Here is a 22,607-nt window from a genome sequence, read left to right on the forward strand (position 1 = left end):
TGGCCTAGACCCATGTTCTGGAACAGTCCTTCAATGTCTGCTTTGATTCCCAATATTGTCATCGTCTCAGGACATGCTAGTTGTGTAGCCGGAACGGCTACCTTCTTCATGTTGTTGTAGTGGGTGGTATCAGACTTATCCCACTTCTTTGGCCTTTGCTTCTCCAGCTGTGACGAACCCTCTTCTTGTGTGTTTTTCTTTGCTGATGTTTTCGTGCGCTTCATTCTCTACAAAATAGAATCATTGCTCTCAACATGGTTATAATCAATTAAGAACTCAAAGCAACATGAAAATGAAAAGCGAAATCGAGTTGTGATAAAAAAAAAACGAAATTGAAAAAAATTCTCTATCCCTAAATCATCTCAAATCATGTTCCAAACTCGTTGATCACAGACAATTGTGTTCTATTCCATGTTTAAACATCTGTTTCATGCATATTTGATCAAGGAATCAACACGGAAATAAGAAATTCACAAAACCCAAAAAATTGCTCAAGAACACGATTTCAGAATGTGGAGATTCGCGGAGTATACCTGTCTTAGGGTGAAGACGAGTGTAGGAATCAGGTAGAGCTCGAAAAATCAAGTGGAATAGAGCCCAAAATTGTTCAAATCGGATGATTATAGAGAGAGAAAGGGGGGGGGGCGAATTATAGGGGAAATCGGAGGGGATGAGAGTTCTAAGGTTTAGATCCAAAAAAGGTCGGGTTTTGCCTTATAATTCTGTTTTCCGAACACGCATCGATCGATGCGTTTTTTTTCTATAACGCATCGATCGATCACATTCTTACGGCCCGGGCCATCTTGGTAATCGATCGATGCGTTTTTGTTCTATAACGCATCGATCGATGCGTTTTTAAAAAAACATACAAGATTTTCCGAGGAAATTCCGAGGAACAATTCAGATTGTCGATAGATCGATGGGATACTCTCATCGATCGATCACAATCTTACGGCCCGGTCCATCCTAGTAATCGATCGATGCGTTTTTGTTCTATAACGCATCGATCGATGCATTTTTAAAAAAACATACATGATTTTCCGAGGAAATTCCGAGGAACAATTCAGATTGTCGATAGATCGATGGGATACTCTCATCGATCGATCACAATCTTACGGCCCGGTCCATCCTAGTAATCGATCGATGCGTTTTTGTTCTACAACGCATCTACAACGCATCGATCGATGCATTTTTAAAAAAACATACAAGATTTTCCGAGGAAATTCCGAGGAACAATTCAGATTGTCGATAGATCGATGGGATACTCTCATCGATCGATCACAATCTTACGGCCCGGGCCATCTTAGTAATCGATCGATTTGTTTTTGTTCAAAAACGCATCGATCGATGCGTTTTTTTTTAAAAAATTACGTTTTGAAACCCCAAACACTAGTTCGTCGGAATTTCCTCGGAATATTCCGAGGAAATTTCGAGGAAGAAGAGGGTTTCCTCGGAGTTCCCTCGGAATAATCCGAGGAAATTCCGAGGAAATAGGGTTTTTAAACCGAAAACAACGTTTTGCCGTTTGAATAACACCTATATAACCCTTATTAAGTGTCTTACGTTCATTATGAAGTCAAAAATTTGTTCCTTACCGTATAATTAACACTTTTCCGATTGTATGAACGAAATCTCGCAACATAAGAGAAACACTTATACCTTTTAATGAACGGTAAAGGGAATACTTTCAATTAGTTTTGAAATTTGTTATTTCATGGTTTATGCTCATGTATACAAAGAATCCTCAATGGTATGCATTACAATTGTATAAGAAATGAAATACGGCAAAAAAAATTGATGTTTTGAAACCCCAAACACTAGTTCCTCGGTATTTCCTCGGAATATTCCGAGGAAATTCCGACGGATATTTTACTATCTGTCGGAATTTCCTCGGAATATTTTCATTTTACCGGGCAAATATTTCGCGAAAATTGAAATTAGAATTCCGACGGAATTCCGACGGATAATGTCCGTCGGACCCTAGGTTTTATAACCACGAGCCCCTTCTTCTTCCCCATTTCTCTCTTCTTCCTCTGCGCGACTCCTCTCTTTCTCTCCGGCGATTTCCCCCTGAAATCCGACGATATCTCCGGCGATCTCCCTCTTCTCTTACACAAATCATGTAAGGACCCTATCCCACTCTCTTAGGTTCTATTTGTTAGGTTTTTGTGTAGTTTTGATAGATTTTTGTTAGGGTGATTGGTTAGGATTGTGATTTGGTTGTATAATAGGTTTAGAATTGTGATTTGGTTGAATAATTTGTTTTGTTGAATTGATTTAGAATTTTTTTATAATTTTTTTATTTTTGTATTTATAAAATCGATTTTTGTATATAAAATCGATTTTTGTATTTTACAAAACGATTTTTCTATATAAATTCGATTTTTTGGATTTTACAAAAAAAATTTCTATATAAATTCGATTTTTTGGATTTTACAAAACATTTTAAATATCTATAAAACTTTTTTTGTGATTAAATACTATTATTTGGGATTTAAAAATATTTTTCATATATATATATTATTAAAACTATTTTTTTGTAATTATTAAACAATTTTTATTTATTAAAACTATTTTTTGTTTATTAGAACTATTTTTATATATTTATTAAAAAAATTTAATATATATAAATCTTTTTCTGTGATTAAATTATTTGGAATTTTTTTAATAAAAAAAATTAATTTATATATTTCTGTATTTATTAAATATATTTTTTTAATTTACAGGTCTCATGATGATCAGACCCGGCCTCGACAGCGTCGTGGTCGTGGTGGTACGGGGAGCCAGTCTCGGGATTCCAGCCATTTTCAGGATTCCCCTTCGCCCCACAGCTCCAACCATACATCTCCCTCTGCTGCACCCGCTCATGCTCCTCTCGCTCCCGCTGCTGCATCCGCTCCTGTTCCTCCGGGTCCTCCGGGAGTGATGAGGGTTGCGGAGTTGGTTCAACAGCCCGGTCGTGACCATCTTCCGTATCTCACTCCGTATCCACATGGACGGGGTCAAACATGGTAATTAAACATTTTTTTTTCTTTAAATTTGGATTCATTATTAACCGTTTGTTCTTTTAATAAGGTTCAACCGATCCGGGAACGGGATCAGCGCATGGATCAACCGTATGATGTACTCGGCCCTCGACAGTGGACATCCGACTTTCACTCACTTCCCAACCGACAAGCAGGTTCTGTGGTTTCGTCAGTTTGCGGTAAGTATTCTAATTTTTTACTTATATTTTTAATCTTTAATATAAATTTTCTACTAATTGTGTTTTTTTTTCAGCAAGAGTTCAACTGGAATTCCGATGAGACGCTCTTTATCTATCACCACTTCGTCCATAAAGTAATGGACAACTATGGGAAGCAGATCCACGAGTGGAAGAAGAAGTGGGAAATCAATAAGGTTCGATTTAATTTATTAAACAATTTTTTAATTTATTAAACTATTTTTTAATTTATTAAACTTTTTCTTTTTTTTTTAATTAAAAGGTCCCAAAGTCGATGAACGACACGGTCTGGAAGGAGTTGTGTGCGCATTGGGATAAGGAGGAGACGAAAGAAACTTCTTCCACCAACTCCACCAACCGCAGGAGCGACCGTAAAGGGAAGGGCATCTACAAGCATAACTTGGGTGCTCAATCTATTGCCACTCTCGGAGATCGCATGGTAAGTTCAACCGCTTTTTCTTCAATTATTTGAGTTTCAGAATTTAAATTTATTGTGCATTTCTTCTAATTTCTAATGTTTCTTTAATTTTATGTTTTTTTTCAAGGCGGAAGAAAATGATGGCGAGCCGGTCGATGATCTCGCCCTAATGAGGAGGGCGTATACCAACAAGAAGACCGGCCAGATTGATGACGGTCTTGTGAGGGACGTGGTCGACCTGGTCCAAACTCAGGTGGTAGACGAAGTGTCTCAGCTTCAAACCGAGGATGACGCTTCGACGGCTTCGACCAACTTGTCCCGGTTTCGAATCAACGAAATCGTTGAATCCGTAAGTTCTTTTTTTTTTAAAGTTCAATTCATTTATTTCTTGGTTTAAATTTCTAAATTTGGCTTTTTTCTATTCAGTCGGTTCCAAAGAAGAAGGGACGTTTGTTCGGTTTGGGTCGTCGCACCCGGTCGGTTCCTCCTTCTTCTGCACCACCGCCCTTTGTTGATCCAGAAGTACTTACGGCTCAGTTGAAGGACAAAGATGATCGAATATCTTTGTTGGAGACCCAGATGGCGGCTCAACAGGCGGGCTATGAGGCACAGAGGAGGCTGAACCAGCAAATGATGGAGATGATGCAGAGGATGTACCCGAACGAGGTGTTCCCGGACGTGCCAGACCCGTAGTTTTTTTTTCCCCAATCTCGGAATGTTTTATTTTTATTTGTGAAACTTTGAATATTAATTAATATGATTTCAATTTTACTTTTAATTTCATATTTTCGAATTTAAATTTCAGAAATTTTATTTTTTCAAAAAAATTAATATTTTTTACATTCCGAGGAAATTAATTATATTTTTCACTAGATCGATCGATGCGTTTTTGAACAAAAACGCATCGATCGATCCGTTTTTTTAAAAAATATAGCGAGGGACATTTCCTCGGAATTTTCCGAGGGACAACTCCCTCGGAAAATTCCGAGGAACGGATCCCTCGGAATATACCGAGGGAACAGTTCCTCGGAATAAACCGAGGAAAAAGTCCGTCGGTATACTCCTATCGATCGATGTATATATGTCCAAACACGCATCGATCGATGGACTTCCGAGGAATTATCCCGACGAAGTTCTACCTCGGTATATTCCGAGGACTTTTCCGACAAACAAGGGATCCTCGGAATTTCCTCGGAAATTTATTTCCTCGGAATTCCGTCGGAAAATTCCGAGGGATTTCAGAGGAAAAAAGAAATTCCGAGGAATTATTTCCGACGACGTGTTTCGTCGGAATTTTGTCGGAATAACGATATTCCGACGAAATTCCGACGATTTTTTCCCTCAGAATCCTTGATGTTTTCTCGTAGTGACATGATTAACAAGGCTGAAATTAAAAACAGATCTGATTAACAGGCCCATCAATAGTACCATCAATAACGAGGCCCACATAATCAGGCCCATTAATAGTATAACCAATAACGAGGCCCAGATAAGACCAAAGCTCACACACCGTTTATTCGTCTCCTTCCTCTCTCTCTCTCTCACCCAAACGAGTTATTTTCTATTTCGCGGTTATTGAAATCTCGCGTGCGCGGCGAAAGAAAGGTATAGTTTCTGCAGCTTGCCTCCTTTACGATTGTTTGTAGAAGTTCAAAGGGATAAAATTAACACTAAGTTTCTGGGTTGGTTTCTCAAATTCGTAAAAATCTGTGAAAAAATGTTTCGATGAATTGAATTCGCAGCTTAGGATTAGGGTTATAGGAATCGATTTTGTGTTTCTATAGAGTACACAATGAAGTCTGAGAGAATAATTATAAAGCTGCCATTTTTCTTTGTGGGGTTTTTTTTTTGGGTTCTCTTTGCGTTTGCTTACATCGATTCTGATCTACGAATGTCATGATTCTGATTTGCGTGTTTTTCATCTCTGATAGGCTTAAGAACCTTAGAGACGCCTGAGTGTGTGTATGTTAGTGGAAAACAGAATAAACATAGCTCTGGGTGAAGAAAATGGATAGACGGAGAACGAGGAGTAGTGGATCTGGTTTGGACCAGACGAATCCAGAAGTTCCTGTTCAAAGCAATGCCTCTGCACCTCTACAAACACCAGAGGGAAAGGGTATATCCAGTGGGGCTTCTAGAGAAGAACATAAGTCAACTCCTGTAACCGGAAAGAAGAGCTCCGGTTCCCATCGTGAGCTTGTCCTTGGTCTTCCTTGCCGTGGACAATTTGAATTCCACCGGAGTTCTAAGAAGCCTGGAGTAGGTGGTGAAAGGAATGTGGTGGCTTCAAGTCACAAGAGAGCTAAGAGATCTAAAGAAGCTCCTGGATCATCTTCCGTTGATGTTAATGCCACGCCTGTAGATGGATCAAAGCAAAGGAAGACGTATACGAAGAAAGTTGAAGTTAGAGAAGATGATGAGTACACAAGAATCAAAAAGAAGCTTAGGTACTTTCTGAACCGGATTCGATACGAGCAAAGCCTAATTGACGCTTATTCTTTAGAAGGCTGGAAAGGTTCAAGGTTCGTCTCTTAATAACCTTTTATTTTCTCCTCTTCTTTCTAGTTTCACTCAGGATTTGTTGATATTGTGAGGAATCTCATGCGTCCTGTGTAGTGCGGAAAAACTAAGGCCAGAGAAAGAGCTTGAACGAGCTAGGAAGGAAATTCTACGACGCAAGGTTAAAATTAGAGAGCTTTTTCAGCACGTGGACACACTCTGCGCAGAAGGAAGCATTCCAGAGTCTTTATTTGATTCTGGTGGAGAGATCTCTAGTGAGGATGTAAGGAGAACTTTATTCCCAAACTCATTCTTTGTTCCCCTGTTTTTTTCTTTCCTGATAGAACCAGTTTGTGCCTGTTGCTAACACGAGCCGTTGTTTTAAGTGCAGATCTTCTGTGCAAAATGTGGCTCAAAAGACGTGCATGTTGACAATGATATCATACTATGTGATGGGTTTTGTGACCGAGGCTTTCACCAATACTGTGTTGCACCACCTTTGCGAAAAGAAGATAGTAATAACTTCTGCTATCCTACGTTGTTGGTTGTGTTTAAATCAATTCTTGCTGGTATTTATAACTTTTATTGGTTTTAATTTTTGTAGTTCCTCCGGATGATGAGAGTTGGTTATGCCCGGGATGTGATTGCAAAGATTACAGCTTTGACCTGCTTAATGATTCTTTAGGGACAAAACTTTCAGTCAGCTACAGCTGGGAGGTAAATCTGACGATGTTTTTGATTGTTTAAAAAGGAGAAGAAACTTTAAAGACACCTGACTCGAGTCTTTGTGCAGAAAGTATTTCCTGAGGCAGCTGAGGCGATGGCTGGTGGAGATCAAACTCTGGATTGTGATCTTCCTTCAGATGATTCTGAGGATGAAGAGTATGATCCGGATGGTTTGAATGATAATGCAGATGATGAAGATGGCAGTGATGACAGTGATGAGTCTGAGAACGAAGATGGGAGTGGTGGTGAATCTGATTGCACATCTGCATCTGATGAAATGATTGAATCGCTTAAAGAAGCGAAAGATATAATGGACCTTCCATCTGATGATTCTGAGGATGATGATTATGATCCTGATGCTCCGATTCGTGATGAAGATAAAATGCAAGAAAGTTCAAATTCAGATAATACATCAGACTCTGGGGATCTTGAGACTTTCTTAAAACGCGACGAGTCTAATCAGCAAGACGAAGGGAAACCCGGCAGAAAGAAATCTCAGCTCCCAGATGTTCCCATTTCAGAGTCAGATACTGGGATTGATGATGATGATGATGATGATGATGATGATGATGATGGTCTTGTAGATGTTCCGGGGAGGAGGAAGGTTGAAAGGCTGGACTACAAAAAGCTCTATGATGTGAGTGTTCTATCACGTTTTAGATAATTAATATTCTACTTGGTTTAGTGCTGATATCAATCTTCTATTGCGTGGTATGTGCAGGATGAATATGAGAACGTTCCAACGTCTTCAAGTGATGATGAGGATTGGGATAAAACTGCGAGAAAAGAAGACTTCGAGTCTGGAGAAGAAGGGGACACTGTGCCTCTGAAACAGCACTCAGAAGCAGAAGACCATACTTCTACTAAGAAACCTAGACAGACACCGAAAAGAGAAAGCAGCAAGAAGGACACGTTGAAAGCGCCACAAGAAGTACCTAGAGAAAATGGTTTCTCTGGCGAGAAAAGCAGCTCTGCAGTATTTAAACACACAAACTCCAGAACCCAGGTAAAAAAAAAAAAGTTTTCGTTGCACCCAAGATGTCTATCCTAAAGCATTATGAGAGAGATTTCGGTTTGAAGTTTCCTCTCTTAATGCAGAGACTATTCCAATCTTTTCAAGAGAATCGATATCCAGACATTAATACAAGGAAGAACTTAGCCAAAGAATTGCAGATGACAGTTAAACAAGTAAGGAGTTTTCTAGTACATGTTCTTTCTATTATTATTTTTCACTGTTTGTCGATCCTGTTTCATCTCTGGTGCTAAGCTGTTTATGTACTTTACAGGTTAGTAGCTGGTTTAATAATACGCGTTTTTCGACAAACAAAAGGATTGCTTCAAAGGAAGATGTTGAAAAGTTAAGAACAGGTGAAGGGGAGACATCTGTTGCTGGAAGTAGCGAACAAACCATGGAAACCAAGTCCGTCGTAGAGAATAAGATTGGAGCATCGGATTTAACCAATACTGGATCAAGAAAAAGGAGAAGGTAGATTTTGATTCAATTATGGAGGTTGTAGATCAATAGTGAAGACATGAATGAATATAGTTGAACACACAAGCTAAAAACATAAGCAAAGAAACGAAGAGATCAAAACCTCACCAGTCATCAGGTTGGTTATGCTGGCTTGTTACACATTTTTGGGATGCGCTTATGTATCTAAAGACTGAGAATCAGTGATGCTAAAGTGAAAAGCTGTGGCAAAATAATTGAATATTTCTTCTAAAATTTGGATTAGTTTTCATCTTATGAAAGTTTTTGTTTAATTTCCAAGCAGAGAGAGATTTTGACACAGCATTTTTGGTTGTGGTTTGTGTAATCGATAGAGACCGGTTTAGTAATATTAATTGTTTTGGTCTAATATAACCGGTTTAATTTGAAATAAGTCTAACCGGTCTGAAATGTCTTTTATTAAGATAGGCCCATCATGATAATACAAGGGCTGCATAAACCACAGCAGAGTCCGGGACTTGGTAACGTGTAGCAAAAGGTGAGAGGAAAATGAAGAAGGTGCTGAAAGTATACGGCGGCGTTTTGAGGCTAGTGCGGCTTTTACCGGCGGACACGAGGCCGTACTACGCCAAGTACGCGAGGGAGAATTTCGTTAATTACCGTGAAGTCGACGTAAGCGAAACCCCCCTCGACGAACTCTATCAACGAGCTTACAATCACTCACTCTGGGTACTCAAAAAGGTACATAGATTCTGAGCTTACAGTCTACGGTTCTGGATACCCATTGTGTTCATTAGCAGCTTTAATCGTTTGCAGTATTCGATTGACGAATCAGCTGCGAAGAAGATGAAGGAGATTTGTTTTGAATGATAAAGCGCACCATCTGTTCGACGTTATTCCCCTGAGAGTCCCGAACTAGATTTTTTTTTTCTTAAAGGCTTGTATGATTTGTTGAATGGGGGCCATCAAGTGTTCTACTTTTGATATAAGTGTCATAGCTATATCGAGAAACAGAGGTTGCTCATGTGTCTTTTTCTTTCCTTTTTGTTGTCTTGACTTTCTGTGCTTGCAGACATGTGTTGACTGCTAACCATGTCTTGTTTGTTTGCTTGATCCTGAATAAATTGTTATGACTTTACATTCTCAGAGTCAAAAACATCTTTAGTAATGAAAGGAACTAATCATAGCAAAAGAGCAGTGGCAGGGATGTAATAATGAAAAGGATACTAGGCATTGTTTGGGTAAAGTGATGATATATGTAGCTATACACAGTGGCGATTTCTAGTTCACGCCTAAGGCTTTATTTAGGTCCTTGTCGGAACTCGAATGTGTTGCATGAAAGTATGAAACGAACCTAACCAAAGCTAAGTGTCTGAATGTTGTTTTTGCTTCTCAAGAGTTTAAAAGGCTAAAAACAAGTTGGACCTTCTTGTGAATCTAGTTGCCAACTTGTGGAGTTGTGTGTTTTCTCCTTCTCACACACGTGTTTACAGTCTTTGCACGTGTCTGGTACATGTCAGTATGCTATAACTGACCTTTTTGATTAGTTTAGTAACTGTAGTGTTATGTGTAGCCCACAGTGTCAGTATGCTAATGATAAACATGATAACGGGAATTTCTTAGAAAATTTATGGTTGGTAATAATGTAATGGGATAGTTAAATTAAATAATGGATATGAATGAATATGTGTATGTGACATTAAATATTTGTCTAACTTCCAGAAAGAGGAAAAAAAGAGCAGCAGTTACTAAGACAAAAAAAGTGAGAACCGAAACATCAGCTTCGAGTAGATAAAAAACCTTCAGTTTTCTCGGGCCAAGTTGCTTTGACCAAAATTTCTCTTCAAATTTCTAATTTATTTTCTACCCCTCCCTTAACAATTATATATCAATCAAATAATCAATCAAACATTAAATCCTTAATTAAGTTGTTTTATAACGATTGAAGATTTATATAACTCAATGGTTAAATAAGATATTTAAAAACCGATTTTTAACTTTTTTAGTTAAAAGTTAAGAGACGAATTCTTATATTCCGTTAAAAACTGCACCCTAAAAATCCGCATTAAACATGTTCTAACATATTTACGGGAAGTATCCACAGAAATGTCATATAAATTGAATACCACTGTCGATAAAAGTATCGTTTTTTTCTCATTCAGAAAACACAATTTGTGTTATACTTACCAATAGAGATATTGTTAATTAGTAGGAGTATATTATGATTTCAGGGAAATTTTCCTTTTTTTTAGAATTTTCACAAGGTCTGTATAAAAGCAAAAATAAATAAATACATGAGCCAGCAGGCAAGATAAATCAGTTATAAAAAAAAATTAAAAATTAAATCAGTTATAAAAGCCTAAAAAGGTTGGGAGAACCATTTAGCAACACTTTTCTTCTGGTTCTTGTCTCTCACCTTCTCTTAGCTTCTTCCACAAAGGTACTAGTAATAATAATCAAGAAAAATCACAATGGGAGATTCCAGAGAGGATCAAGAAGACAGAGCTATGGTGGAAACCGGAGTCTCGAGCTTCTCGGAGCTTCTTATGTTGTCGGGCGGCGTTCTCAGCTCCTCCGACCACCACCTGAACGATATTGGCGCCGATGGTGGAGAAGACAGCTTTGGTTTTGTATTCTCCGGTTCAACTGGATCAAGAATGCTCTGTTTCAGTGGAGACTGCCAAAACGACGACGAATCGCTCTTCCTACAACCTTCTCTTCTCTCCGGAGTCTCGGTTTCTGACCCTTCATGCACTACTAACATTTGCAAGAACTCAAACGACGCGTGTGCGGACAATAAATCTACCAAATCATCAACCGTAAGTTTAGTTCTTTTGCATATTTCGCTGAATATAGTTTCGAAAAACTTGGTCTTGTTTACAAAAAAAAAAAAACTTGGTCTTTGCGTAGTTGCATGCAAATAATTACATTCTTTTCTGTGCGTATCTAATATTTAAAGATGAATTCTTCTGTGCATTACTCTCTTGTGAAGAAGAAGAGAATCGGGTCGGTCAATAGGCAAACTATGGATCATAACCGAAAACCTAGCAAAAAATGCAAGCAAAATCAGGAGAAATCATCAGTTGGAACTGCAAAGGTGTGTCATTATAATTTACATTTTTGATTTCTCTACTGTATATAATGTTATGATTTTTTTGGACCTTATCGTATGTGTTGTTAAATATCTAATCAATACTTTTAACAATATCACATACACATATTCGTTCATATCCATTATTCATTTTTAAGTTTACTCTTATCGTATGTGTTGTTGTTAATATCTAATCAATACTTTTAACAATAGGTAAGGAAAGAAAGGTTAGGGGAAAGAATTGCAGCCTTGCAGCAATTGGTTTCTCCATACGGAAAGGTAAATTAATTTCTACTCATTTTTAGTAATGATTTTTCGTATTTTTCTACCTAGTTAATAGTGAAAAGAATTTTTATAATGTTTATTATTTGGATATTATATTAGTTTTTTTTTCCAAAAGCAAGCTTAAGAAGTCGCGATTTGGGGTGTAGTGTAAATTGGCATCCAATGTGAAAATCAAAAAGACATCAAAGACAATGAAACTTGATCCATAAATTAAAGTATTTACTTTTTTTAGAGGGGTAATTAACGATCATCATTGCATTTTACATTAATGATATGTGTACTTTTTTGAGAGAGGTGAAAGAGAATATAGCAACGACACTCTAATCTATAAATGCAATAGTTAAATTGACTTTTCTGACTGATGATAATTAAATGTGAAAAAAACACTATGTCATGTTGACAGACAGATGCAGCTTCTGTGCTGCATGAAGCGATGGGTTACATCAAATTCTTACAAGACCAGATTCAAGTCCTCTGCTCTCCTTACCTGATCAACTATTCTCTTGTCAGTCTCTCTCACTCTCTCTTTATATAATTTAAATTATACCAATGATGTTTCTTTCTGACCTGCCGGTGATATTTGGTCAGGACGGTGGTGTTGTTACCGGAGATGTTAGGGCGGGGAAGAAAGTGAGAGACTTGAGAAGCAGAGGATTGTGTCTAGTACCTGTCTCATCCACCGTACTCTTGGAAAGTTCCAACGGCGCTGATTTCTGGTCACCTGCTACTATGGGCCACACTACGTCATCCTCTCACTGAATCAAGGATATTAAATTACTATCCTAGGCAGTTTTTTTTCTAGTCACCGGTGATATAGCCTTTTTTCTTTGCTGAAGAACTACTAAAAATGTCTTTTACGAAAATTCACCCATTTTTTGTTTGTTTTTGAGGATCATTTGGGTGGATATAAAAAGGTCGAAATCTTGTATGTGTACAACATTAGATATATTTATTTATATATTCCAAAGTGTTTTTCATCTCAATATTTTAGATGACTCAATCACGTTGAGGAGAGTGTAACTGAGAGGCTAAGATTTGATTAAACTGTCTGTCACGCATCAAGATATTGTGTAGTAATGCTAAGATTGATTAAACTGTCACACACCTCGATATCACTCGCTTGATTTTAGTCGTGCTAAACTTTTTTATTTTATTCATATTTTCACAAAGCAATACTATCAAGAAAAGTTTTCTTTCTTTTTTTTTTTAAAGAAAAGTTGTTCAAAACATAAAAAAACAATTTAAAAGATTGAAAATGGGATTAAAGTTTTTACTTGTATTATTATTTGACCATTATATAAGTTTTTATTTACTTATTTATTTTTAAAGGTTTGTTTGGATTGTAAAAAAGACCAGATTTAGAGTTTTTAGAAGAAAAAAAAGACCAGATTTAGAGAGCGCATCACAGGTTCGAGGTTAGCTAGACATGGTGTTCTCGCGAGGGCCGAGGACAAGAATAAGGGCCTCTTCTTCTCTCGAAGAACCATCTCAACCTATCGATGACTCAGAGCTTGAGGTTCGAGTTTCATTCATCAAAATTCGATTTCGCCAAGTACCCATTTCCTCTTTCCGCTGCGGTTTAGCCGTAGTCTGAGTGAATTTGCAATGTATGAACAGCCATTGCTACAAAACTATGAAAGTTTATGTCTATGGTAATTGCATTTCAAGTTAGTATTTTTATCTATGATCCACATGAGTTGATGGAGTTATCAGGATCGTGTGACCCTATTTGTTCGGTCGAGTTACCTTGAAGCGAATTTTCAGCCAAAGACAGATATTGTCATTGTCTGTTCTTGCTGTAGCTCTTACAGGAACAGCTGCCACCAATCACTCCTGGGTCGCTGCTAATCAGGTTCATGCCTACCTTCTTTGTGTTTCTTTTGGTTTCAAACTCAAAAGTGGTTACCTCTGAATAATTTTGTCATGATACAGGATGTTTCTATGGCATTGTTGTTTATAAAATAGGCTACGCTGGAATTTTAGTCTTTAGCTTCTAATAAAAGTGGAATAGGACTTTTGATGGCTGCGAGTCTGTGGGTTGTGCGTAGGGGTAAGAATCTGCATGAAAGTTCGTCTATATAATATTTAACCTTATGATTATTGGATATATTAGTTATATTCCTTGTCACACGCTCCTTCAAATGATATATAGCTGTTTCAGAGCTTCAACATGAAGTAAGCGAACAATGACCATTGTGGAGATAGTTGATGCTCACCAAGGATTTAAGCTGGTTACAGACAATATAAACATTACAAGTAGACAGAGTGGATTTTGGAGATCTACACTGAACTCATGCTGCAATTTCAACTAATATGAACGATGATCATGACAGGCTGAAAGTATGAAATATGAGATATGCTACTAATTTTTGCGGTATATCTATGAACCAAAAATAACCATAGAGCCGGTAGAAAAAAACACATGATCGTTCTTTACTTTGGATTATCTGAGCAAATAGGTAGATTAACACATACATTTAGACTCAACCTAAGAAGAACATTATTGCTTAATATCTCAAAACAAATATATCAACAAAATAATATTATTATTTTAATATAATAAATTTATATTCTCTCCGTTTCACGATGTAAATAGTTTAGACTAAAAGCACTAATGTTAAGAAAGTTGGTACTTTAAGAAAAATAATATTTAATTAATTAGTTTAACCAATTATAAAAAAATTGATATTATTTGATTGGTTACATTATATCCAATAAATATAAAAATTATCTAAATATTTAGAAACTACTTACATTTTGAAACAAAAGAATTTTCCTTAAACTACTTACAATAAAAAAAACAGAGGGAGTATAATTTAATTTAAATGTTTTTTAAAAAAATTTAATCATCAATAAGTGGATAATAAATAGGCATGTGGCATTAGGGGTTTCACTTGATTTCTTATGAGTTTTCATATATTTCTTAATTATTTTCCTAATTAATTTTTATATTTATTTTAAATGTGAGATATTCATTTATATACTATTACTTCCATTGGAGATAATAGATAAAACGTAAATCCCCAAAAAGCTACAAAAAGATTCCTTTGCTTTATGTATTTCATAAGGAGTTGTACACTTTGCTTTATGTATTAATGTATATGATATACATCAGGCCATTAGTGTTCACTTGGTACAACAAGTCAGTCTATGCATAAAAGCACATCCAACGGGGGTTACGCGCCGTTGATTTCTTAATATATTTGTTATGTATATATATATATATATATGATATATATATAAATAATTGTGGGATCCACAATTCCATAGGTAAAAGTTTTTAAAAAAAGTTTTAAAAATTCTTAAAAATCTTTATTTATGGATTTCCACAATAATTATGGATCTTTATGAACCCCAACTAGAAGAACCCATCGGAGATGGTCTAATATCTCTCCTTTGTCAAAATTATATTCAGTCATCATCTATTCGAAAGCCACTTCTCGCTGACCTGCCTTTACGTCTTCAAGACTTCAAGTTGCCTTTGACTTGTTCTACCGTCATTGACTCAACCCGGTCCACCACTTGCTTAACAAACACCAGCCGGTCCAAGTGCAGGACCAGTTTTTTTAATTTCACAAAAAACCAGACCGGAAGAATTACGACTAAAAGAGTTTAGTTCAGATTCAACATAAAGCGATATACGAGAACCCTAAAAATAAACACTTCAAAGCCACCCATCACTTTCATTCTTGAGAGATCACAATGACGATGATATCGGACCTTCCAGGGGATTTGTTCGAAGACATACTCAGTCGAGTTCCAGCTATATCTCTGAAACGCTTACGATCTTCTTGCAAACGTTGGAACCGTTTATTCAACAATAAGGAATTCGCAAGAAAGCACCTCCACAAGGCACCTAAACAGTCATTTTTTCTCACGGTGACAAAGGACTACTACATTTATTTGATGACTATCAATCACCGTGGAATCCGATCTATACAATCTAAAGGTGAGCTTAGCCCAATCGACTGTGAACGTATTATAATATGAAGTCTTTCACTGCGACGGCTTATTGTTATGTACCTTTGATAACAAAACTAGAATCATGCTTTGGAACTCGTTCACTGGTCAGACCAGCTGGGGGATCCAACCATTTTGTACAAGCCACACTTATGCCCTCGGATCCTACCAAGAAAGTAGATACGGCAACTGTAGCTTACAAAATATTGAGCTATAAGGATGATAGTGTACATGAATTCGCAATATACGAGATTAACTCTAATTCATGGAGGATTCTCGATGTGGTTCAGGACTTTCGATTACTGTATATTGGAACGTACGCGTCATTGAAGGGAAAGACTTATATTGGTTTGCTTCGGATAGTAAAGATGAACAACTCGACATGCTCTTAGTCAGTTTTGATTATACAACGGAGAGGTTTGGACGTTTGAGTCTACCTTGTAACTGTCCTTTAGATTGTTTTCGAAATGCGGCTATATCAGTTGTTAGCGAAGAGAAGCTTGCAGTGTTACTACTACGCAAAAATACATGGGAGAAAGAGATATGGATAAGTAATAAGATTGATGGGACTAAAGAGGTGTCGTGGAGAAAGTTCGTAACAGTGGATTACCCCAAAGATGATGTTTGGATTAGTATAACTCGTTTTTTGCTCAACGAGGAGAAGAAAGTCGCCCTATGTTGTGAGACATGTGTATCCGACCGCTTTACTACGATGATGAAAAAGTTAATATACATTGCTGGGGAGGATCATAAAGTCAAAATAATGGCTTCTGGAGAAGTTACATCCGGATCATTTTGGCCAATTGTTCTTGATTTTGTTCCAAGTTTGGTTCAAATCCCTGCAAGTGGTTGCAACAGAAAAAATAGAGGTGACTAGCTAGGTAAATAAGCTACGTGCAATCTTTTTTCCCTTAAATTATCATAGTTATGTCCTTTGGATTCTTTGAGCTAATATATAATCAACAAGTGGCCATGTTTTTCGAAAAGTATATGAATTTTATATTTCTTCCAGATGTGGTATTTTATCAGATGTTTCAACTGCCATATGTACTCTCGTATAGAGAGGAAGCTAATAACTGATGTTATCTCCTTCAGAACGGTAACATAGAAGAGCTATGTGTAACTTTCAACCCTCATGCCTTACCCCAAACTTTGTAAACTTATAAGTGTTGGATTCATCCTGTGAGAGAAGAGGTAGTTAGCTCTGTAATATTCTGTGTATGTTTTATTATCAACAATGATAGTTTCAAGAACCCATTCGCATCTAGGTTTGATTCCTTCAATTTGAAAACTGTGATTGATAGCAACAACAACTCATCCTAGACACCTAAAGCCTCATTAACGAGACTTGACACAATTGAAATTCTCAGGGACTGATTACAGTCACGGGTTTGGGTTGGATGACCGACTACAGGCCATGGAGACTGATGAGGAACAAAGCTGCTTCCAAAGACGTACATTACGATTAGAAACAGCTGCCGAGCAAGAGCATAGCAATTGAAACTGACTCGACTAAGCGTATAATCTTATTCGATGTCGATCTTAAAATCTCAAATTCAATAATATTCATTTTTAATTAAGAACACCGGCAATGGCTTTGTGTGATTAAATAAATCAAGCCTTCAAAGAGAAACAATCGTAGAAAGCTATTGCTTTATATTCAGACCAACGCGGGCCATTAACTCAATTATCTTTTCACTTAATCATATATAACCAAAGTACTTGTTGATAAAATAAATAAATAATAATAACCAAAGTACCATTTCAGTTATCAGGCATTCAGCACATATATTTAGATATATTTATTCCCCAAAATTACAAAAAGATTATTCCCGTGTAACCCACGCCTTACATTGGTGTATTTCATTTCATAGGAGTTTTTTTTGTGTGTGCTAAATGTGTATTTCATAGGACCTTTTCTTTTGCTTTGTTTATTTCATCAGACCTTTTCTTTTCCTTTTTTTGAAAAAAACATCAGATCTTTTCACTTGGTACCAGACAAGTACATGCATAATAATATCTCCATTTTTTCAAAATGATATTAGTCTTGGTCTATTCAAAAGCCACTTCTCGTTGACCTGCAGCAGTTGTTTTTTTTGGCTGGATCCTTCTTGTTGCACGGCTTCAAGAGTTCAAGTTGCCTTGGTCTTGTTGTACAGCCATTGAGTCAACCCTGTAAAGTACAGAGATATTTGGGAAAACTATATTGTGTTATTCACATTGGAAAAGACCTCCTTATATACACATTACATTGACTCGAGATATACTCGACTCTATACATCATTATCTCCAACATAATAGGAGACTTATCTATAACCTCTAGTCCTTATCTCAACACTCCCCTTCAAGTTGGTGAGTGCAAATCACACACTCCCAACTTGAACAACAAGTAATCAAAAGCATACCGACCAAGCCCCTTGGTTAACACATCCGCCAATTGGTCAGTTGTGTGGACGTACTTTGTTGAGATCAGCTTTCCTTTTACTGCATCTCTGACGCTATGACAGTCTGCCTCAATGTGTTTAGTGCGTTCGTGGAAGACCGGATTCGCAGCTATATGCATTACAGCCTTATTGTCACAGAACATGTCCATTGGACCATTCTCATACACTCCAAAGTCAGCTAACAAGCGCTTTAGCCACTTCAACTCTTTGAGAGCATCCGACATGGATCTATACTCTGATTCGGCTGACGAATGAGACACAGTGTCTTGTTTCTTTGTTTTCCAAGCAATTGGTGATCCTCCCAAATGTACTACGTATGCTGACAGTGATCGTCTTGTTTTCGGACAGCCTTGCCAGTCCGAATCGCAATAGATTTGTATGCGGAGAGAGCTGTTTGCTGTGAGGAGAATACCTTGTCCCGGTGTCCCTTTGATGTAACGAACAACTCGAACAGCTGCATCCCAATGATGTTTCTGAGGTTGATGCATTACCTGAGATAAAACATGGACCGCATAACATAGTTCAGGCCGAGTGATGGTCAAATAGACCAAGCGACCAACTAATCGCCGAAAACGAACCGGATCATCGTACAAAGGTTCCAGAGGAGAATGTGTCAGTAACGTATGGTTCTGCTCTACTGGGATAGAAAGTGGCTGACAACCGAGTAAGCCAGCGTCTGCAATGATATCCAAGGCGTATTTTCTTTGCGAGAGAAAGAAACCAGACTCTCCTCTTGAGACTTCAATACCAAGAAAATATTTTGCTCTACCCAAATCTTTCATATGAAAGCACTTGCTTAAGTAAGCTTTGAACTTTACCAACATCTCCAACTTACTGCAGCATATGATTAAGTCATCAACATATATGAGGACTCGAAGACTATCATCTCCTTTGATGAACGTGAAAAGCGAGTAGTCTTCGTAGGACTGTACGAAGCCGAATTGCAACAGAGCCTGACTGAGCTTTGCGAACCAACACCGCGGAGCTTGCTTTAAACCATAAAGAGACTTTCGTAATTTGCAAACAAGCTTGGGATCATCTGTTTTATATCCCGGCGGGAGTTTCATATACACCTCTTCCTCTAAATCTCCGTGAAGGAAGGCGTTGTATACGTCCATTTGATGCACCTCCCAGCCTTTAACAGCTGCAATTTTAAATAACATACGAACTGTGGTAAGTTTGGCTACAGGTGCAAAAGTTTCATCATAGTCCTCCCCTTCAACCTGTCTGTTTCCACATACAACCAGACGTGATTTAGGTCGCTCAATGGTGCCATCCGGATTGTATTTGTACTTATAAATCCACTTGCAGGCGAGTGCTCTTTTCCCTGGTGGAAGGTGAGTAAGATCCCATGTGCCTGAGTCCTCAAGAGCCGTGACTTCGAGGCCCATAGAGTTACGCCAGCGCTCGTCTTCCATGGCCTCTCTGAAACTCTTAGGCTCCTGTCCTGCTGTAACTGCAGCTAGGAAAACGCGGTGATACGCAGAAAAGAGCTCGTCTGAGACGTAATGTTCAATGGGGTAGAGTTGCGTACCTGGAACCGTTGGAGAGGACGATGATTGGATTGGTGTGCCAGTGAGATCGGAAGGTGTATGTTTATCAGTCGCAGCAGGAGTGACTAACGCACTTGCGTTATATGTGACGAAATCACGAAGCTTTACAGAGGAGATTTTCTGACGATAACCTCTCCCCATCTCAGTAGAAGGATTCAGCACTTCCGGAGCTTGCTCTGCAGCAGTCGCCGTCGGTTCACACACTGTGGGTTCCGTAGCTCCTTGTTGTATTGCAGGTTCATTATCATCAATAGCAGTATTAGTACTCCCCTTGTCAATGACACTGTCTTCGTCTGGGTCAGTAACTTGAGGAGGAAGAAAAGCGACCGGAGGTATTACTTTCGCAGCTTGATAAGGAAAACATGATTCATCAAACACAACATCTCGAGAGATGAAAAACTCTTCTTTCTCTAGATCATAGAGGCGCCAACCCTTTTTTCCATAAGGATATCCCACAAAAATACACTTTCTGCTACGCTCTCCGAACTTGTCTTTGTCTCGTGTGTAACGATGAGCATAAGACAAGCAACCAAATGTCTTGATGGTTGCATACGACGGTGACGAACCATGAAGACATTCATACGGACTGATACCTTTTAAGACACTAGATGGTGTGCGATTGATGACATGTGCAGCAGCCAAAATGCTTTCTCCCCAAAACTGAGTTGGTAAATTAGCTTGAAAGAGAAGCGATCGCGCCACATTGAGAATGTGTCTGTGCTTTCTCTCGACCCGTCCATTCTGCTGAGGAGTAGCGACGCAAGAAGTCTGATGTAATATGCCATGATCGGTGAAGTACTTGGTTAAACACATAAATTCGGTTCCATTGTCTGATCTAACAATCTTGACTTGCTTGCCAAACTGGCGATGAGCCATAGCACAAAAACCAGGTAGAATCGTGCGGACCTCTCTCTTTTCAAGCAAAAGATAGATCCAAACGGCACGCGAGAAATCGTCAACTATAGTGAGAAAGTAAGAGGCACCACACGAAGATTGTATACGGTAAGGACCCCAGAGATCAACATGAACTAAACCGAAAGTTTCAGAAGCTTTATTATAACTGTCATAGAAGACCTCACGAGTCTGTTTTGACTTAAAACAAATTTCACATCCACCAAACTTGTCATGAATGTTCTTAACACCAGTAATGAAAGGTAAAAAATCCAAAACAGCAAAAGAAGGATGTCCTAATCGCCTGTGCCACAATGCCTGATCCTCAGCAGCTCGAACTCTGTGACTTCTAGCAATAGTTACATCCCGATAAACATAAACACCATTCCGTTCTTCACCGGCTCCAATCAGGGTCCTCGTAAAACGGTCCTGCAATATGCACAATGTGTCAGAAAACACAGCAAAATAACCAGTCTGCTTTAACAACTTTGCTACAGACAGTAGCGTGCAATTCAAGTTTGGTACGAAAAGAACATTGTCAAGAAGCAAGACTTTTGACAATCGAAGAGAACCACTCTTCAGAGCGTAAACAATACTCTCATCCGCAAACGAAACTGGACAGGGAGGAATAGATTTTACTGATTCAAGAACATACACATCTCCTGTCATGTGATGTGATGCTCCTGAATCGAGTATAACCTCTCCTGTCGGAACATTACCATTCAAACGATCTGGAACTGGTGTCGGTTTCTGTTGCTCCAACATCTGTGTAAGAGACGCCCATTGTTCTGGTGTGAAAGAAGGAATCACGCCAGGTGAAGGAGCTTTAGCAGCATTCGAACGATATTGTTGTTGTTGCTGCTGAGGAAAATTTCCTCGACCTCGTCCTCGCGAAGAAGAACCTCGCCCTCTACTCGAGCCTCTGCCTCCACGATCAGTTTGATTTTGATTCTTCTCAAGCCACCACTCTGGAAATCCAATTATCTGCCAGCAGTCTCTCTTTTCATGACCATTACGACCACAGTGGGAGCAGACAACCACAGGACGAGACGCAATAACAGCAGCTGCGTTGAAAACAGCCGTTGAGTCTTGCTCTGTTTTGGTGCTGAAACCGACAGCTTCTGGTTTTGCGTCCAACTTGGAGGCTGACAATCTTCTTTCTTCTCGAGTTACTCTCTGGTACACACTGTTCAGATCAGGAAGTGGTTCCATCGAGATGATGTTTGTTACCACATTCCCGAAACGAGCCTCGTCGAGTCCCATTAGAAACTGGTGAACACGTTCCTCTTCATGATCCTTTGTTATGCTTGACATCGCGGAGCATGTACACTTAGGAAGAGGTTTGTACATAAGCAGTTCTTCCCACCGAATGGAGAGCTTACCAAAGTAATCTATCACGCTCATCCCATCTTGACGACAAGCCGCTAATTCAGCTCTCAACTGATGAGCACGTACGGCGTTACCAATTGAGAAACGTTGAGCAATATCTGCCCATAGCTTCTGAGCATCAGACGTAAACGTGACGGTAGAACGGACCTTAGGTGAGATTGAAGTCCTGATCCACCCCACAATCATGGAGTTGACTGTGTTCCACACATCCAGATCTCCCGATTCATCCGTCGGTTTCGGTAGAGTACCATCTATGAAACCGAACTTTCTCTTTGCTCTTAAGGCATTCTCCAACTCGGAGGCCCACTCAGCGTAATTCTCACCAGTAAGTTGAACAGAAGATATCGCTACACCAGGATTATCAGATGATGATAACTCATACGGAGAGCGTGACTTGGTAACCAACGCGGTTCCTGTTGCCATCGATTACTTGACGGCTACGAAATTATTATTATTATTTTTTTTTAGAAATTTAGGGTAGGCTCTGATACCATGTAAAGTACAGAGATATTTGGGAAAACTATATTGTGTTATTCACATTGGAGAAGACCTCCTTATATACACATTACATTGACTCGAGATATACTCGACTCTATACATCATTATCTCCAACATAATAGGAGACTTATCTATAACCTCTAGTCCTTATCTCAACAAACCCGGTCCCTCTACTTGCTT

General features: G+C 38.5%; 4 protein-coding genes across 6 annotated transcripts; all 4 read left to right on the forward strand.

Annotated features, from left to right (window-relative positions):
• Positions 1-5,130: 5,130 nt before the first annotated feature.
• LOC106435647 (homeobox protein HAT3.1) lies at positions 5,131-8,637 on the forward strand. The gene is made up of 9 exons (XM_013876555.3): positions 5,131-5,246; positions 5,573-6,163; positions 6,258-6,423; positions 6,532-6,655; positions 6,745-6,857; positions 6,934-7,503; positions 7,588-7,872; positions 7,965-8,054; positions 8,153-8,637. Exons 2-9 carry the CDS (start codon positions 5,649-5,651, stop codon positions 8,354-8,356), a joined length of 2,067 nt encoding a protein of 688 aa, XP_013732009.1. The 5' UTR covers positions 5,131-5,246; positions 5,573-5,648; the 3' UTR covers positions 8,357-8,637.
• On the forward strand, positions 8,234-9,454 carry LOC106435649 (LYR motif-containing protein At3g19508). Of its 2 annotated transcripts, none has more exons than XM_022695159.2 (3): positions 8,234-8,476; positions 8,781-9,057; positions 9,133-9,454. In XM_022695159.2, exons 2-3 carry the CDS (start codon positions 8,866-8,868, stop codon positions 9,184-9,186), a joined length of 246 nt encoding a protein of 81 aa, XP_022550880.1. In that variant the 5' UTR covers positions 8,234-8,476; positions 8,781-8,865; the 3' UTR covers positions 9,187-9,454. The 2 variants fall into 2 exon arrangements, with proteins under 2 accessions (XP_022550880.1, XP_013732012.1); XM_013876558.3 differs by having other exon boundaries at positions 8,296-8,476; positions 8,785-9,057.
• A 1,102-nt stretch (positions 9,455-10,556) lies between these two features.
• Positions 10,557-12,675, forward strand: LOC106435648 (transcription factor bHLH113). 2 transcript variants are annotated; one of them, XM_013876557.3, is made up of 5 exons: positions 10,557-11,135; positions 11,312-11,413; positions 11,621-11,686; positions 12,096-12,197; positions 12,281-12,675. In XM_013876557.3, the coding sequence occupies exons 1-5, from the start codon at positions 10,788-10,790 to the stop codon at positions 12,449-12,451; spliced, it is 789 nt and encodes a 262-aa protein (XP_013732011.1). In that variant the 5' UTR covers positions 10,557-10,787; the 3' UTR covers positions 12,452-12,675. The 2 variants fall into 2 exon arrangements, with proteins under 2 accessions (XP_013732011.1, XP_013732010.1); XM_013876556.3 differs by having other exon boundaries at positions 10,639-11,135; positions 11,309-11,413.
• A 3,242-nt stretch (positions 12,676-15,917) lies between these two features.
• LOC106435639 (probable F-box protein At5g47300) lies at positions 15,918-16,529 on the forward strand. Its single transcript, XM_013876547.1, has one exon. The coding sequence runs from the start codon at positions 15,918-15,920 to the stop codon at positions 16,527-16,529; it is 612 nt and encodes a 203-aa protein (XP_013732001.1).
• The last annotated feature ends 6,078 nt before the right edge of the window (positions 16,530-22,607 follow it).

Source organism: Brassica napus, chromosome C1, assembly GCF_020379485.1.
Source record: "Brassica napus cultivar Da-Ae chromosome C1, Da-Ae, whole genome shotgun sequence".
Taxonomy (NCBI): domain Eukaryota; kingdom Viridiplantae; phylum Streptophyta; class Magnoliopsida; order Brassicales; family Brassicaceae; genus Brassica; species Brassica napus.